This window comes from Bactrocera tryoni, chromosome 1 (assembly GCF_016617805.1).
Source record: "Bactrocera tryoni isolate S06 chromosome 1, CSIRO_BtryS06_freeze2, whole genome shotgun sequence".
NCBI lineage: Eukaryota > Metazoa > Arthropoda > Insecta > Diptera > Tephritidae > Bactrocera > Bactrocera tryoni.
This window is the reverse complement of record NC_052499.1, coordinates 42,787,194-42,807,207: the sequence shown is the minus strand read 5'-3', so window position 1 is coordinate 42,807,207 and position 20,014 is coordinate 42,787,194. Positions and strand designations below refer to the sequence as shown.

The 20,014-nt window shown below is 36.7% G+C and overlaps 2 protein-coding genes across 2 annotated transcripts in view; one reads left to right on the top strand and one right to left on the bottom strand.

Moving 5' to 3' along the window:
* LOC120768043 (RYamide receptor) overlaps positions 1–20,014 on the top strand; it is a 368,160-nt gene that overhangs the window by 62,982 nt on the left and 285,164 nt on the right. The gene's annotated exons all lie outside the window — the stretch shown is intronic.
* Positions 14,970–16,058, bottom strand: LOC120767061 (phospholipase A1-like). Its single transcript, XM_040092917.1, has 2 exons — positions 16,019–16,058; positions 14,970–15,946 (listed from the first exon to the last, which is right to left on the bottom strand). Exons 1-2 carry the CDS (start codon positions 16,056–16,058, stop codon positions 14,970–14,972), a joined length of 1,017 nt encoding a protein of 338 aa, XP_039948851.1.

The window sequence follows — 20,014 nt, the reverse complement described above, 5'->3', positions numbered from 1 at the left end:
TTTGAAACCTGTATTCACTACAGTTCCATCGCACCCAACAACAGCTAATTCACTCACATTTACCGACTTAGATTTCAGATAAAATAATATAGTCTCTTTAATATTTTTAGCAGTCCCTGTGACATGACAAAAATAGTTGCTCCTGGTTCCGATAAAATCACATAATGATCTTTTATCTGTCGTTTTCTGTAACATTACTCTTTATCAATACGAACCAAAGTCTTATCCTTCCTTCCATCAAAATACAAACCACGAAGTATTTTATTGCAGACCGCTTCTTGTAAAGTTGATTAGTTCTTTCGCGGCGCAACTTTGAACGATCAATGACACAACTTGAATCGTTCGACGAAATAATACCAACGTCTTTTAAAACAGAAGAAGCTGTAATTTCATCGGCTCTGTCGGAGACTCTTTCAGATATTTCAAGAACTGTTGGCTCTTTTGTTGTTTTATCGGGCTTCAATTCATGTTTTATGAACAGATATCATTTCATCAGATCATTATACGTAGGTAAGTGAGAAACGGGTATCTTCCAAAGACAGGGCACTTCGTCGTTTGTCGTGTTTTAACCTGAGACATATTTATACAATCAAGGCAAATAATAAGTAATAATTTCAGTTACTTGTACAAGCTAAGCTAAAAGCATCAAATATATATGAAAAATGTTACTTACAGTAAATATTCCGATTACAGCTGTAAAATTTGATGTAACAAATAAATGAACGGCGAAAAAGTGAACTACTGTAAGCGCGAGTTAATTTCTTCTTCTTCTTCTTAAGTGGCGTAGACACCGCTTACGCGATTATAGCCGAGTTAACAACAGCGCGCCAGTCGTTTCTTCTTTTCGCTACGTGGCGCCAATTGGATATTCCAAGCGAAGCCAGGTCCTCTCCACTTTGTCCTTCCAACGGAGTGGAGGTCTTCCCCTTCCTCTGCTTCCCCCGGCGGGTACTGCGTCGAATACTTTCAGAGCTGGAGTATTTTAATCCATTCGGACAACATGACCTAGCCGGCGTAGTCGCTGTTGCTTCTTCTTCATTGGCGTAGATATCGCTTACGCGGTTATAGCCGAGTTTAAAACAGCGCGCCAATTTGAGATTTCAAGTGTAGTCTGGTCCTTGTGTCGTTATAAAGGAGTGTAGATCTTCCTCTGCTTCTCCGGCGGGTACTGCGTCGAATACTTTCAGAGCTGGAGTGTTTTCGTCCATTCGGACAACATGACCTAGCCAGCATAGCCGCTGTCTTTTAATTCGCTGAACTATGTCAATGTCGTCGTATATCTCGTACAGCTCATCGTTCCATCGAATGCGATATTTGGCGTGGCCAACGCGCAAAGGATCATAAATCTTTCGCAGAACTTTTCTCTCGAAAACTCGCAACGTCGACTCATCCGTTGTTGACATCGTCCAAGACTCTGCACCATATAGCAGGACGGGAATTATGAGTGACTTATAAGTTAATTTCAGAAGTAAAAATGAGTCAAAAGAATATATTTTGAGCTGCACCGAAATGTGCAATTTTATTTATACCTTTAAGACTAAGCTATTACGGTTCTACTTCTATTTATACCAACTAGTATGTTTACTTATTACTAGTTGATAGTTTGTTAAGATACAGATTATATTATTTGTTTAGGTTTGTTTACATGTATAGTATGTATATTGTTTGCTTAGATACATTTGCTTTGTTTTCAGATAATGTTGTTGTGGTATTCAAACTCAATGTTGTTTTGATACTTGTTTGTTTAGGATGGTTTGTTGTAGTGATAGTGCATTTCAATTGTTCCAACTCAAGGTTGTTTCTGCATTATGTTCGCTGAGACAAAATGTTGTTTTGATGTTTGTTACTTTCTACAGGTATACCGAAACAGGAATCAAAAGTTAACAAAATCGCTCCACCCTACTGTATAGGTTACAAATAACGACACTACTTGCAATATGATCCATCAGACTTAGAGGAAAATTGTATAATATTGGGACTTTTGTAACATGAAATCAAACACTCTGGAACACTTGCCGTTCGATTGCATAGCACTCACTTGAATAGCACTTGACCATCCAAAAGCCAGGCACATTCGTGAATTTTTTAAAGTGCTGGTGCTGGTTAGGACTCTGAGAACACATTAGATCACAGCTGGCAGGACAAAAATCGTTTACTAGGTCAATTGAAAAATCCCCGGTCTACTTTGGCAAATTTCTTCTGTCAAAGTTGTTTTAGTTTTAGTATGTAGCATGTTAATAGCATATGTTACTGGCAAAAAATGTTAAAATCGAGTCAGTACTATACCCTACTCCCATATTTTCCTGAAGGAATTTTTAGGACTTTGATTCTTGCAAGAATATAAAATGTATGGTTAGACCCAACTTGGCACGTCCTTACTTGTTGTAGTACGAGTTGTTCTTTGCTTCAAAATAGGCCCCAGTTTTGACCATCACTTTCACTGATATGTGACTATGTGTTTTTTTTTCAAATGCGACCGTTTGTTTTTTTAGTGATTTCGTCCTTCAAACAGTTTAATAAGGCTATGTAATAGTTGCTATTGACGGTCTTCCCATTTGCAGGATTGTCCGTAGACTATTGCGTTTTTCCACGTTTTTCCACGTTTTCCACGCTTTGGAGCGAGTTTATCGTGTGCACTACACTTTGATGATTGGCGGTTGGTCTTAGAAGTGAAATGATGGAGACATGCTTCATCCATTGTCGTATATCGAAAATTGAAAATACTTGGCTCCGATTCATCAACTCGCCGTTGTTTTTGGTCAACAGAGAGCTCACGTGACACCCACTTTGCACAGAGCTTTCTCATACTCTAATAGGATATGATATACACGTTCAGTTGATATCTTTAGAGTGCCTGATACCTCAAACAACTTCACTTTACGCTCAACCAAGATTATTTTGCGGACTTTTAGATGCTTTGGTCGGCAATAACGTCTTCCGGACGTCCCCTATGTTCAAAGTTTTTGGTTTTCATTGCAAAACGCGTAAACTTAGCAATTAATCCTTAGTTGTTGATTTACCTGGGGTAGTGTCTGGAAACTCGCCATCAAGTTTTTGCTTCAATAGTATTTTTGCCCTTCAAAAGGCAATACTGTATCAACAAGCTAAATTTCTTTTTAAAAATCTTTTTCACAATACCAAAAGTTACTTCACTCAAAATTACATAATTCAAAAACTATTACTCCCACTGCTGTCTAATTTATACACGCACCTTTTGAAAGCTTGGGCTAACAAAAAAGTTTATGGTTTTAATTCTAGAATCGTCATCTGCTTGCCAGACCGAAAGCTTTTCAATTTTCATAACTACGATTTCTATTGAATCACGAACAAATTGAGCATTTCTAATGCTCTTAATTAGCTTTCAAGCGAAAAAATACTTTTAATAGCGTTTCTTTTCTTTTATGTAGGACCAACTCTTTAACATATTCGACTAGAAAGTTTCAACTAAAGCAAAAAAGTTCTGATTTCAGTGGTGGCCGCCGTTGTTTATATAGGATCTATATTCAAACTTCTTTTCGACCACAGCGCCACTCGGTAGACAATAAATAACATTTAAGCTTGTATTTGTTTTGAAAATGTTTCTATAAAGCCCATTAGTCGTTCCTAAAATTTTAAAACTTATTTAACTCTCCATTTTGTTAAACAACGTGGAGAGACACACCTCAAAAAGAGCAGAATGCCGACCAACTATGGTATATTTATAAGCACTTAAACTGTACAGCAGTCGTCATAATACGGTAAACGTGATCTCTTTTGAGCGTTTGTCTTATCAGTCAATCTGCCGCAAGCCAATCGCCCACTTGACTAATTAATTAAAAATATTCAGCTACTTATTGCTATCTAACGTAAAAATAGTACTGTATCATGTCGATAAAATTAAAGGGGGTTGAAAACAGATTGTACCAAGTTATTTGCTGTTTGCTGTTGCTTTTAACCGATTATTTGAAGCATACACCAATAAAAAATGTAAGCCAACTTTTGAAAAAAGTTTTCCAATCAGCTTAAAATAATTAAGTTTTAATTTACACTGATTCGGCGAATTTTCGGCTTATGAAAAATTGACGAGTGTTTTTGTAGACTTCATGATATACACACATTTCTGCATTCGACAGCAAAGTTCGGATGAAAAGCAAAAGCTTTATTTTATTTTTCCGTTTTTTTGAGGGGAATATGTGAAAACTAAACTTTATTTGCATGAAATATAGTCCACTTGTATAGTAGACTGTGTGAACACTATAGTTCTTCTTTATATACATATGTATACACTAAGAGAAATAATTATATATCAATGGTGTAAGTAATTGCATTTTCATTAGAAAACTTTACGATGTGGAGTTTTTCCTTAATTAGGGAACATTTTTTCGTTATACAAATAGTATGCGTTCAGAGGTTCACCGACACGGCCTGACTGTAGAAAGTAACAAAACAAAGCCTGAGTGTTATATTTACTGTTATTAATAATAACGTACTGTTGTTTCTTTTATATTGGACGGATCCCTAACCCAGCATGCAACCTCGCGAACAGTATGAAGTTTTTTACACATTTATGCAGCGAGCCGCATGTTTCTAGACCGACGCCCGCTTTCAGTCAAACTTCTGGTGAACTCTGCAACGAGCTTTTACCACACCCTTAAACCGAATACTATGTCGTGGTGGCTTTGCTGAAGCTTTCTCTCGTTTAGCCGTGACCCCGGGCTCCACACGGGCTGGCAACCGCATCCTACACAAGGGTTGTTCGAGTTTCCAGGTTGAGCGGCGGGGACGCAAGAGTAGGAATTGGATATAGCCCTATAACCGTAACTGTTTACCCAGAAGCATGACTAACCCCCATATCATTGGCCTCAACAATTGCGCGTTAGTTCTGCTTTCACCAGACTGGACAAGGAAAGCGAATTGAATGAGTCTGGTAGGGGACGAGGACAAGACGAAGTATCTCCTGACATCAAACAAAAAGTGATCGCATTCGCGCCTTGGCTTACATGTCACTGTTGACAGCAGTCAAAACTTTGAGTTCGGAGATAATTATATCTATCATGGGACCAGTATTAACAACGACAACAATGGCAACCGCGAAATCCAACGCAGAATAACTTTTGCCAACAGGTGCTACTTCGGACTGGCTAGGCAACTGAGAAGTAAAGTCCTTTCTCGACGAACAAAAACCAAACTAAGTCACTCATAATTCACGTCCTGCTATATGGTGCAGAGGCGATAAAAACAACTGATGAGTCGACGTTACGAGTTTTCGAGAGAAAAGTTCTGCGAAAGACTTATGGCCTTTGCGCATTAACAACGGCGAATATCGCATTCGATGGAAAGATGTAATGTACGAGACATACGTCGACATTGACATCGTTCACTGAATCAAGAGACAACGTTTGTGCTGACTTGGTCATGTTGTCCGGATTTAAGAAAACACTACAGCTATGTAGGTTTTCGACTAGGAAGAGGAAGACCTTCATTCCGTTGGAAAGACCAGATAGAGAAGGACCTGGATAAGAAACGACTTTCGCGATGTTGTTAACTCGGCTATCTAAATTATTTTGTCCACCGTTGGTATATAGTTTTATGAACATGATCGAAATCGGATCTTCAATACCGTTCACAATATGGTATAGTAAACTGGTCCCCGGTTCCACCTATTCAGAATGTTCACAATCGTCTTTCAAATGCAAACAGTTGTCAGAAAATTTGTTTGCTAAAACAAATAAATGCTATTTTCTACAAACCATACTATTATATATTCTATATCATACATAGGTATAAAATAGTGCAAATGTACAATTTTTACAATAGCGCGTCAGTCCTTCTTCTTTTTCACTGTTTGGTGGCAATTGGAGATTCCAAGCGAAACCAATGTCGTTAAAACAATGTAGACTAAGTTGGTGCATTTATAACTCAAATTCATCTCCGCCGCGAAAGAATAATTATCCAAATACCTACTAGAAAGATAGCCGAAACTTAGAAAATACTGTACGTGCAACGTAAGCAAACATGAATAATCGATTAATCAATCAATTCTAACACACGATTGACAACATAAGCTGTATAAGAAACTCTCGGAACATTGCATTGCAGTCTGTGTACAAGACGTCAACACCGAAAATAAAAATTTGGTTTACGGTGTCTCTGACTTGTTTTGAAAAAAAAAAAACCAAAAACAAACAAGTAAGAAAGGGTTCGTTCGAGAGTAACCGAACTTTAATGCTTTTGCAGCTTGCAGGGATCAAAGCCGAGCAAATGCCCTAAGGTGTAGGCGACACTTGATTTTAAAATTTTTGCGAAAGAATTCAACATTCATTATGCGAAGAAATTGTGAATGCATTGCCATGAAATTCGTATCTTACGAGTATGATCTTATATAGTATTATAGGTCAGCGAAAATTATATTGAAATCATGCTCTAATAAGATGTATTTGACGTAAACTCTATTGAAAAAGCTAAATATGACATATTGGAGTGATGTTCAAAACGTCAACTACAGGATCGAAATTTATTAAATTAGGGATTTGAAGTTTGGATCGCGGTATAGATTAAATACTTGTAGATTAGAAATATATTTAATTTATGTTAAGCGCTGGTCTACATAATTTTTAAGAAAGCTTGTCCACTTAAATATACCAAAATATCACCAAGGTTCCAAGAGAGTTGGAAAGTCGGAAATCACTATAAAGGATGTATTAGAAGCAGAGAGGTCCGGGCTGATTGCACAAACTTTTAAATTTTTTAAGGGGGTATTCTATTCTAGAAATGCAATTTAACGGCATTTTTTAAAGTCCAATAAAAAAAACTGAGAACATTTTTACTATCAAATTTTTTAACAGATATTTATTGATATTTTAAGAATACAAAAAAAAATAAAAAAAAAAAATTGGTGATAATTTGTTTAATTGCGGCGTGGTGGCGTAGCGGGGGTTGAAAAAAGGGTGTGCCCTTCCTGACAATTCCAACACTTTGGGCGATGTGAAAAAAAAAAATAATTTTAATCAGTACAAATGCCGCTATCGTCAAATCGCTATCGTAAATAAAAAAAATTTTTTCAGTAAATGGCGACTGCCCGTTTTTTGGCAAAGATCAAAATTTTTTAAAAATAGTAAAGATCAAAATTTTTTAAAAATAGTAAAAATCAAAATTTTTTAATATTCCAAGTTCCAACCATAGAGAGATATATAAAGAAGGTCCACACCAAATTTCAAGTTATTCGGTTAATTAGAACTTGAGAAAACAAGCCAGAAGTGTTAAAAATAGTAGTTTCGAGAAAAACGCGATTAAAATCCGTTATAAGAGGAGTGAGTGGAGTTATAATCCGAATTCACAAATTTTCACAGTTGTAGTAATGATGCCAAAAATATCTGAGCTGAGCGGAGTTGATTATTATAGTTTGAACGATTTAGGAGATATATACAATAAACTTATTAAACACGCCATATTTTTCGAAAGGTGTCAACCAAAATTAAATTTTTTCTACTAAATATCAGCCCTGTATCTTATTGATGAGATTAGTTATAGCATCTTAAGTATATGTTGCGGAATGGCCGATATCGCACCGCTGTAGCAAATAATGTATGTAGATGCCATACAAATTGAGTGTGCAAATCAAGTTCTTTCGATATCATATGACAAGATTTGATTGTCACAAAAGCTTAAGCAATAAGCTATTGCTTATATTTCTATTAACCATCGTTATATTAATAAATGCATACATGTAGACATAAGCAGAAACATTCATAAATTTTATTATATTTTTCGACCCTATGAAACTGAAATGGCATTCGTAGGGTCATGAACTTTGTTGATGACTACGAATGCCGCTAGCCAAGTTCATACGTACACATGTGGCTGTAAGTATGTATTTTTGCCCGTCTAAATACTTTTATATATGTCTGCATGTGTGTTTACCTGCTGGAAGGGCGATAAAACCAGTCTATAACCAGTGCCTGCGCTGGCTCTTAAAGCACTCAATTTATTACATAGAGTATATATATACAACATTTATATATATTTATTTATGCGTATGTATATATGTATATCGCCCCTCTGTTGTTCATAGGTCCCCTCTAAATCTCATTTGTACCGCATTTAAAGATTCGTGAGACGGACTTAATTTTGACCATATGTTAATTTTTTGCTCTATTGTACACATTTACATTCTTACACAGTTATTGTAGGCTTTTTATCCCCAGTCTATTGTCTGTCAACATTAAATGGAACTGCCATGTTTTTATGGCTGACAAGCTTCATTTTTTCTACCTTTAATGTGCGCTTATACGATTTTATATATGAAAGTACACACAAGCTTTGTCCAGCTAACGTATGTTGCGTGCTTTCAGGCGCTTTAGCAAGCTGCCACTTCAAATAAGCTACATTGCTGCTGTTTTCTGTATGTGTGTGTGTGTAGCGGTACGCTGAACACGTGCGCCGAGCGTTAAGCATAAATTGTACCCTTTTTTGCTGCAGCAGACACTCGCATTATACACACATAATCGCTTTAGCGTCAGTTGTCTGTGAATAATTTTTAATTGGATGTAATGTAATCTCCGTGCTTTTCATACTTTGCTCTTAACAGCTTTGGATAAAAGTTAAATTGTTGTTCGGTATGCCTTCGGATTTCATCGAGGGTTTTTTTGCTGCAAATAGTGCTTTCTATCCTTCCTTCACGCTTTGTGCGCTTTCAGCCTCTTGACTTTTGCTAGTCGCACTTTTCCACTATTTAATTCTGTAGCAGTTGAGAATTGAATGTTTGAGTGCGAGCTGGATTATCGCAATTTACTGAGTAATTCAGATTTGAATTGTATTTTATGAAGTGTTATTCAAGACTTCACTTTAACGGCTTTACGTAGAGTAGGTAGTATACAGTATAGTTATATAAAGTCGCATGTTAATTTGCTGATTTAAATAAAAAATTAAATCTTTCGTATCTAATAAAGATTGTTTATGAGTCACACCGCAAATAATTTTTAAATCAACTGCTTATTGATTGCACAAAAGTCACTTTTCCACAGCAAAATGGTTTTGGTAAGAAATTGTAATTAATTGCAGTGATTAAACCAAATAGAACCCAATTTGTTTGCCAATTAAATCTGATTTCCACCACGAAATTTTACTTGAGCAGCTAGTTGTTCTGCATATCGCTTCATTTGTAATAGAATATAAATTTACAAAGTAAAATACATAAATTGACTTTTATTATTTTAGCTTTTTAAGTTTCTCGTGAAGATTTAAATATTATCTCTATCATTATTCTTCTAAGCTAAGGTAGTGTTTAATGCAAAACAGAACATTGAAATTCTTCCGTTGATTAGTGCTGATTTAAGCTCTTTCAATATATTTTCAAGCATGACGTAAATAACTGCATAATTGATATTTAATCACACATTTAATTAAGTTAAATTGAAATAGTCAAATAAAGGAGCAGAAATTCTGAGTGGCTTCCATGCTAAGTTAGGCACCAACAATTTGAAATATTGCTACATTAAATAATGTACATGTAAAATGTTGTAGTTGCATGTTTGCCGGCTGACAAGCCAAACATAAATCCACTGGTTCTAAATATTGCCATATGGAGATTCAGTGTAATTCGAGCTGAAGTATATGTCATACAGAACGTCAACGCTTTGTGAAATTTAATAGATACTTGGTTATTAATTTTGATACTTTATCTAGTTTCTTGAACTGCGAAGCTCTTAAATCCTAAAAGACTAGTTCTAAATAAAGCTGGGCGGAAGTAGAGGAGATGATCCAAAATATCTGTCATTCCAATTTCTTTGTATTTTCAGCATGTACCGTCGTCCCTCAGTCCTTTCGATGACATGTGAGTCAAAAGCATGCATGTTTTTCTTCGGGATTCTCACACATTGATCTTATTATCAGTTATTTCGTTACCCAGAAAGCTTTTGTGGCCTGTGCCTATCTTCTTCTTCTTCAGTCGTTTCTTTTTTTCGCTGCGTGGCGCCAATTGGATATTCCAAGCGAAGTCAGGTCCTTCTCCACTTGGTCCTTCCAACGGAGTGGAGGTCTTCCTCTTCCTCTGCTTCCCCCGGCGGGTACTGCGTCGAATACTTTCAGAGCTGGAGTGTTTTCATCCATCCGGACAACATGACCTAGCCAGCGTAGCCGTCAATGTATATACTCTACGTAAAATATTTAATTATTCATCAATATTTATTTTGTCGCCTTCAAAATTATCCCCACGAGATGTAATATACTTATGCCACTGATTTTTTCAGTCCACGAAACAGTTTCATAAGCTCTTTTTGGGATGGCCTGCAGAACCTTCAGCGAATTTTGTTTTATCTCGTCGATTGATTGAAAACGCGTTCCACGGGCCGGCAATTTCAGTTTTGAGAACACTAAAAAATCACACGGAGCCTAATATGGTAAATAAGGTGGTTGATCGATGGTGTTCATTGCGTTTTTGATTTTTAATTCGGTCGCAATTGTGGTTCGATGCGATGGTGCATTATCATTGTGTAAAATCCATGAATTGTGCTTCTACAGTTCAGGCCGTTTTCGATGGATGTTCTTACACAAATGCCTCAATACGGTCAAACAGAAAGTATCTCTAGCACTTGTTTGACGATTTTTAAGCACAATATTCATCACTTTTTTAATATTTTCATCAGTTGAAGAGAGAACTGAATCCCCGTAAGCCTTTCTCAACATTTGCAATGATTCCGCACCCAAAATTTGAGCCAATTCTTTGTTCGATATATTCATCCATTGTAAAAATCGCAACGCACTACTGAGGTGTCCCGACTTAAGCAGGTGCTGTAAACAAATTGGTTGACAGCTCGCGCTTATACATTATTTGGCATAGTAATTAAGGACAGTCCTACCAACTGAGCCAAATAAATTTTTTTAAAATATCATTTACCCGGGAATGCTAATTTCAATTTTCTGTTTTTTCGCAATGTATGTTGTTTCTGAACTTTTGACTATCCCAGCCGTTTTCTTGGACAGCAAAGACCTTCAAATGTACCTGTAAGCGTGAAGCGTTATTCAGATCCAGCTCTGATTATAGATCAACGCGTTAACTGCAGTAGCTATTTTTGATCCGTCAATTGTGAATTTAGCAAGTTCATTCGCGACCGTATAAATCGATCTATTTTCACCAACTTGGCCCACTCACTGCTTATCGAGCTATACCCGAAAGTCCTTTGCCTAACCTTCATACATATACTTACGCTCTTTCGTTCAGTCGTTGTTGAGAGAGCGAAGAAACAACAATGTTTCAATTAAGGAATAGCGAAAGGATAAATAAAACTTAAAACGACGTCTCTTCACTATAGAATTATGAGCATAATGCAGTTAAGGTGATATATAAACTATTATCAGATTATACCCTCAACAAAATTTATACATATCATTTGCATTATGTTGGGGTCAGTAAAGAAATGGATCGACTTATCTTATTCAGGGAAGAACTTAACGAATTTTGTGCCTTGAATTTCAGGTTGGTATTTTAAGTATTGAGGGAATTATTCGCGTATTACAGATAAATATATCTAGCGGCTAATGTACTCACCAATTATAATAAAGTTATTAATTTAGGAGACATATGAACTTTACTTTAACTAAAGCTGAAGAGTGGGAAAGCAGAATTCAGACCGACAATAGCATGAATTTAGGCAGCACCGACATTCTTGCCCACATAACCGGAAATATGAGCACCCAAACTTTGACCGATCATTTCGAGAATATCCAAGATAAAACATAATATGTTGTAGTCACTATGTGATGGCCATGTATCACGAATGTTAATATTCATGTTCGCCTTATAGCTTTGAGTCCAGCCGTGAATTAAAATACGAGTTGGATGACTGGCATCGAAGTGCGAATTGGAAATGGAGTGCTTGTCAGCTGTGATATGTTATCCATCATTCGGCAGAGTTACAAGCAGTATGCAACTGGACAAAGATTTAAACAACCTAGAATTGCTTTATTCTTCTCATGCTCTGTCAGCTTTGCTGCACATATCAACCATTCTCGTTGTTTTCGTCATCGGAGGGAGCAGCCGAACTAACAATGATGCTCTACGGTTGTGATCAACATTTTATTTGTTTTAAAAAATTCAAATATTGAGATAAGTTAGCTTCATATCTAACATTCAATTATTTAACATTACGTTGCCATTTAGTAAAAACAAGTCTTCAATTTATCGCGTTAGTCATGTGCTTTATGATGCAAAATCAATACTGTAGCGATATTCCAGTATCCATATTCGAAAGATTTTTGATAGACGGCCCTTTACCGCCTTTTTACATGATGGATGAAAATCGCTGAAGGAACTAAAGGTCATCTCAAAAATCGAGTTTGAGAAGTATTTCGACGATTGAAAGAAGCGAAACTTTCCGTAATTCTTTGAACACACCTCGTATGTTTCATTAGTAAAATTTTATTCTGAAATTCACTGTTTGCTGCTCAGATTGCATTTCATTGCGGTATTTTCGCTAGTTGGCGTTGAGCGCGTAGTTACTAGTTTTATTCCGTCGCATCGGGCCATGCTATACCTTTTTGGAAAGCTCATTTCACGCGCTAACACGTGTTTGATTGATTGTCGTTTCTTTTAAGTCGTTCGTGAGTTATAGCGTCGCCAACATGGAGCAAAATAAAGAGAAAATACGTACGTAATACGTTTACAGTACTACGACGATAAAGGCAAAATGCATCTCAAGCCGCCAATAAAATTTGTGCAGTTTATGGACCCGATACTGTTTCCATTTCCACCGCACAACGATGGTTTCAACGTTTTCGTGCTGGTGTAGAGGTGGTCGAAGATGCACCACGCTCCGGAAGGCCTGTCCTCGAAAATTGCGATCAAAAATTTCATATCCCAATATTATATAACCAGCCTGTTATTAATAATATTATGGCACGATCATTATCTTAAGAGTCAGTATAGCTGCAAAAACTTTAACAGTCCTGATTTCTTTTAATTTGCACACTGTCTTTCCATGTACACATCTTATCGGTTGCAATCCCTAGCTATGTACATATACAGCAATTGTAGAAAACTACTGCAAGAAATGTTTTAACATTTTGAGTTACGAATAGTTTATTTATTTATTTAATTATTGTTATGAATAAAAAATAATAATTTGAACGATTTTTCCTCTATTTTCTACTATACGATTATGTTATTACTTTCGTTCTGTTCTTTCGGTTGCAGTTTTTGGAAGCTTTTTCTTTTCTGGTTGTTTCTCTCTGCGCATGTTTAAATCAAACAGCGTCCTATAGCATACTGATATCAATAGACAATCCTAAGGAGAAAACTATACTTGTGATTAGACAATTATAGTTCAGGCGAAACCTTCCATTGTAAGGACTAATAATTCCTTTCTAACGGAAAGGTTTTAAATAAAACAAAAACGGCTTGGAATATCAATGAAATTCTTTATTCCCTTTATCGTTCATGGACCGCACATTTTTCCGTGATAAAATAGCAATCCTTACCGAAGAGAAATGTCAAAAGAGCGGAAACTACTTTTGTAGCGCCTCTATTGAAAACCCCGTTATCGCTAGTTACGAATGTTGATGTTTCCGTTGACTTCGATGCTTTCTCCTGTTGTTTTTACTTAGTCCTTCGCCCTGTTCTATCTCATTTTTATCCTCAATTGAAAAGGTTTTTAGTGATGCTCCTCAACGGTTCATCGGTCACGCGTAGGTTTAAGGGGTTATACCAGTGTGACATTAAAAAAAAAAAAAAAATTCGATAGCTTATATTTCCAAAAATATCCTGTGAAATAGGCAAGGTCGTATCTTGAATAGTTTTTGGATGGCAGCGTTCTAAATAGCGACAGCTCGCAGGTATAATCATATATGAGTGAAACTTCAAACGCGTTTTTCTCGAAACGACATTTTTCAAAATTGCTGACATCATAACTCAACGAGAAATTAACCGATCGACTCAATCGATCGATCAAATTAAAACTGAGTATTGTTGAATATATATACCATACAATTACCTACGATCTCTTTGATTGGTTGAAAATTGTCAATTTGGCATTAAAGAAACGACCATTTTTTTACCTAAAAAAACGGATTTTTTTCAAAATCACGCCATTTTGTTAATTTTTTATATTTTTCAAAGATTGTACGTCATTGTATAGGAAACATCTTTAAGTTTAAAAAATTTTTTGAATTTTTTATTTCAGCTACTCATTCGTCAGCAGTTGGGCACTTTTTTTTTGGCACCTCCGTAGACAGCCCTTAACTCCTTTATTTTTCAACATATCTGTATAAAAAAAAATCTTAAAATATAGCTGAAAATATACCTAATTACGTTCAAAGATGTTCTAAATATTCAATAGCGTACTTTCTCTTTAAAAAATTCCCGAAAATAGTCTTCATGTGTTACACTAGTATAGCCCCTTAACCTAACGACAGAAGTTGCTTCTTACCGCGATTTACTCCAACAAAATATGTGTTATTTTGTGTCTCAATTTTTAGTTTGGGCGTGGCAACGGTTCGATTACACAATATAAACCTTTAATTTTGGTAAGGAATACGTGTACAAAGTTTTATCAAAAATATCTCAATGGCTTGTACGGGCAGCCATACGGCCAGTCACCGGCATTTCAAATCGTCTTGTGGTTATGATCATTTACGTATGTAAAACCCTATTTTTATCACTATTAGTTTTAGGTGAAACAAATAACCGTACAAAAGTATTACACTCTGTAGCAACATGTTGCGAGAGTATGAATCTAAAGTCCAACAGCCATCAAGCAAGTCAATCGGCGTATTTGAAAATATTAATTTAAGCCACCGTTGACCGAACATACATTCGAATACTTAGAAACACTACACACAATTCCTATTCACTAGCTGCTGCCAGTAAAAAAAGGTTTGTAGAAAACTCACTAAACAAAGGTAAAAACAAAAATTTAATAAAACAAATGCACAGATATTTCCTCAAGAAATGCGGCAAATTTTTATTAGATAAATAGTGTTTCAATATGAACACCTACTTAATTTCCATAACCATAGGGAGCAGTGCTGTGGACTGGAACATAGTAATCACCACTGACGAATTCATAATTGTAGAGGCCACCCATTTTCACGGCACTGTATTGACCACCACATTCCTTGCTAACGGCATCTTCGTAGTCACTGCAACGCATGGAGGGGAAGTTATTTTCACGCACGGCTTCAGCGTAGTAAATACATGAGCGGGCATGGCTGCAAGCACCAGTCAAGTCTGTACCACAACCTGGTTGATCCTTCCCACCGTTGGGATAGAAAGAGCTCTTGCCAATTGGTTTCAAGAAACCCAATTTACCACCACATGTCTGAATAGTTTCTACATAGTGAGCGTCCTCGGAGTTCAGACGTTTGTTAGGTTTATCATAGCTGAAGAGTGGGAGAGCAGGGTCCAGACCGACAATAGCATGAATTTTGCCAGCGCCGACATTCTTGCCCACATAACCGGAAATTTGAGCACCCAAACTGTGACCGATCACTTCGAGTGTATCCAAATTCAAACCATGATTGCTCACCAAGTAATCAATCATGCTGGCAACCTTCTTTCCCACTCCGGGAACAGCAGCGACGGATGAGACATAGTCAATAGAACGTGCACGTGCCCAATCAACAACGATAATGTTGTATTCACCATGCGATAGCCATGCATCACGAATGTTAACATTCATGTCCGCCTTATAGCTTTGAGTCCAGCCGTGAATTAGAACTCGAGTTGGATGACTGGCATCAAAGTGCGAATTGGAAATGGAGTCCTTGTCAGCGGTAATTATTTGTCCATCATTTTGATTCGACAGAGTGTACAAGTAGTAGGTGACTGGAGAGAGATCCAAACGTCCCATAATTTTTTCATTCTCCTCATGTTCTGCCAACATATTTTCAGCTTCGGTACTAGTCATCCAGACGAGGGAGCCATCTGCTTGTGGCACATACCAACCATCCTCGTCATCAACAGGAGCAGCCGAAGCTAGTTGAATAAAAGGAATTTGGTGAATTTCGCGAAAAGAAACATTTTTTGGAAATTAATTTCAAAAGTTACCTGTTACCGCGAAAATTGCCAAAATCACAAAAAACTTCATTTCACAAACACTGTAGAATCAGCTATGATTATTAGCAAAGACAGTCTCGGGTTTATATATTTTCCATTGTCCCACCTTTTTATTTTGGGAAAGCGAGATCTCCAGATAAACTGATAAAGGCAAAAGCAATTGCGACGTATCGATGTTTAGTCGCTTTGCTTATGATTTGCGGAACCTTTACCAATGTCGTGCTCTAATGTTAATCTTATGAAATGTGTGTGCGCTTTGGACTATGTTGATAAACATAAGCGTATGGCATGTAAGGAAGCTTATAGTTCGGGTGCAGCCAAAATTTGGAATTTTTCAGCAGTAACAAATATCACATGAAGTTCGCGTTCTTAATTAAACGAAATTTCAAAGACTTTTGTGTACTAAAAAGTTTTAAAATACTTTTATGGCCCATTCACATAAAACTTTGATCGCTTTATTTGACATATCATACATTGACAATGTAGTAAAGAAAGCCAAGGGTATGCCGGAATGAACGTTTTGCTTTCTGTGCTCCTCGTTAATAAAAATCACGACTTTTGCTTGAGAAAGCGTAAAAAGATGAGAGTTGGCAACATTTTGTTTCGTCTGCTGTATTTCGCTTTGATGTGAACGTACTCCTATAAAAGCATACATCGAACTTTACTGTCAAAACAAAGCTGTGACGCAAAGCGTAGCAAGAGTTCTATGCGAATCAGCCATAAGGGTTTACATAATACAGACGTGATACAATAATTGGTTCAGATTTTTACCTGATTTTCTCAATCTTAATATTTCGGTATAAGAAGTGGATTTTTTTTAGATATCTTTGATTAGCTTATTAACAGCATCTTACCTTTCAAGGAATGGGTCCATAACTGCTTTCATATCTTCTGAAGACGATACAAATCACCGTTAGATAAAACTGTTATACTCTTCCGCAATATTTTGTGGAGGTGTAAACATATAACTTTGTCGCAAGCATACAAATATGGCGCAAATAATGTATGGAATAATAGAAGTTATTCAGACAACTTTTAATAAATATTCGTAAGACCTATTTAATAATACATACTTGATATGATCAATATAATTATATTATGATTAATATCTAATAAGAGTTAGCCGGTCGAGTGAAAATTACTATTAAGTTGCTTCTACTTACTCAACTTATTTAGATAAATTTTATTTACCTTCCTATACATAAGCAAAAGAGGAGTTATGTATATGTTTATTTGTCACGTGTTGTCTTCAGAAAATATTGAATACTTAAGGCCAGTTCAGCTGTCTTTATCTTTAGATTTCGAAAAAGTCTAATTAATTCGGCATTTGTTCTTCACTCGTGATTTATATGTGAGTGTAATTATTGCACTTGTCTTTATCTACAAAAGTAACGTAAGATCACGGACATTCACATACTGATATTTGATAGTAAGTTTACACTTTCATGACATGTTTCACATGAGTATAATAGTTTTGTCCACCCGACAGTTGTCTGTAACACCTAAACACATATACAATTGATTTTAGGTTATCTGCTATATAATTTTGGGATTTCTGATCGCCCAAAGCTCATAAAATGTTCACCATCATTGTGTCAGATCACAATCGGTTCAAAAAAGGAACTGTCGAACCTCGACCACGCCTATATCTAACTTAGCGTCATTTCATATTCTGCTTATGAGAATTTCTTCTTTATTCCTTACTCCGGATATAAAACTATGAATATTCTACTTCGTTTGACTTTCAAATCGATACTTTGGGCAAAAGACACCCATTTAAATGCCACAAAGTGGCCAATCGATTCGCATTCCTTCTAATAACGATATATAATATTCAGCTGAGCCCGAATCTTGCCGCTACTTACTTGTTTATATCTTGATACTAGCTACGACCTAAGTATTGATTGCAGACAGCAGACTTATGTAGGTCGTAGTATTGTCTGCTGTCTGCAATCAATACTTTCAATCAATACTTAGATGGACATTAACTTATGTCTACGTGACGTATCGTTTATGACAGTAAGACAAATATCTCAATCACGTGTAAATAGATATTTTAAATGGACTACAACAAAAATCTAATTTTATCTTATTTACAGTCTATATCAACCGCTATAAAAGATATCGGAATTAAACATTGCACAATTTGCGCCTTCACTAATCTGTCGCATGCCTAAAAATTGTCAAGATCGGCAAAACTATAGAGCTGTCTTTACTAGTACATCATTACGCCAAAAAGGTATCACGCGCGCCAGACGTTCTTCCTTTTTGCTGTATGGCACCAATTATAAATTCCAAGAGTAACAAAGTCCATCTTCACCTTTTCTTTTCAACGAAGTGGAGGTCTTTCTCTTTCTCTTCCTCTGCTCTCAAGCTCAAGTTTTTCCACACTATGTCACTATGCTCACACTGGTTCCAAGATAGAGGAAATTATCTACGACTGCGAAGTCATGACTCAATAGAAATGTTGGATGACAGGAGATACTTCGTCTTTCCCTCGTCTGAATAAAACGGAACTATCAACGTTGTTAAGAAGAATGGTATCAACCTCGAATGGTTTTCTATAAGAGTAGATTGAAAAACTCGCACGATAGGGAGTCGCCTTGTGTGAAATCTCGTTTGGTTTCGCACGGCTCGGAGAAGTACTTCTCGATCTTGACGGAGCCTTTAATTATGCTTAAGTTTATACAGCCGTAATACTTTTACGGGGATACCAAGTTCAGACATAGCATCATAAAGGCAGCTCCTTTTCGTGTCATGTAAGCTTTTGAAAGCGAAGAAGAGGAAGTGTGTCTCGATCCTCTTTTCACGGGTGTTTTCTAAGATTTAGCGCATGGTGAATTTCTGGTCAGTACGCTCGAGAGAACTTTATATGCGATGTTTAGGAGGCTTATTCCACTGTATTTGGCGCAGATTGTGGGGTCTTCCTTTTTGTGGATTGGGAAGAGCACAGTTAAATTCCAATCATGATAGACGGGTAATTGCTATTCGAACTTCCTTATGGTCGGGCAATGGAACGTCTGCTACATCGTCATCTATTGGGGAAGCGGGTTCGCCTTCTTCTGGCGTTATACTTTCACTGCTATTCAGCAGGCTGGAGAAGTGTTGCCTTCATAATTTTAGTGTGCTATGGGCATCAGCCACTAGATCACATCAGGTTCTACAAGTTTATGTTCTGGTCTTGAAACCTTCTGTTAGTCGCCACATCTTCTAATACAATTTTATTTATTTATTTATTTATAATAATTGATATAACAAAAAGAGTTTTATTATATAAATACATAAACGCAGCACTGGCTACGAGGCCTTCAGCCGTTTTGTAATTATAACTAGGTGAAAAATTCTAATTGCTAAGGGTTAGTAAAGACGTAAGTTGCTTAAATATATTTTAACAAATCGTTGGTTTTTAAGAATCTATATACAATCATCACGTTTTTTCCTGAAAGTTCACTTAGTAGTTTTATGAGATCAATGTTGCCAGAGTTGTGGGCTGTTGGGTGAAGCATCGGACAGAGTGTGAGTAAGTGTTTGATAGTAGCGGTGTCATCGCAAAGGGGGCAAATGGATGGGCTTTTACCCGATAGTAAGTGGGCGTGTGTTATGATAGTGTGTCCAATCCTTCAATCGAGTATATGTCTTCATTGCGCTAGTTGGAACTGTTGACGAAAGCAGATTATACGATTTCTGGCTGGGTTTATGACCGCGTAGTGATGTTTAAATGTTTTCCATTCGCTTTGCGTTTTTTTGATGCCTTTTGTGCTTAATAAGGTTAAGAATGTCTTGCTTGGATGAGACGTAGTATGTTAAGGCAGGAGTCCTGGCTACATTTTTCGCAGCGAGGTCTGCAAAGTGGTTGCCTGTAATACCAGCATGGCCAGGGATCCACATTACTTGGATTTTCTGAGGAGCACCAATGACCGCGTCTCTGATAACTTCTATTATGGGATTGCGATTGGAAGGAGACGTTATTGCAGACATACACGATTT

Excerpts from the sequence above, each read along its gene's own strand:
- LOC120767061 (XM_040092917.1), bottom strand. The coding sequence starts at position 16,058 with ATGAAGTTTTTTGTGATTTTGGCAATTTTCGCGGTAACAG. Across the intron at positions 15,947-16,018 it reads GGCAATTTTCGCGGTAACAG|CTTCGGCTGCTCCTGTTGAT; the intron begins GTAACTTTTGAA and ends TTATTCAACTAG.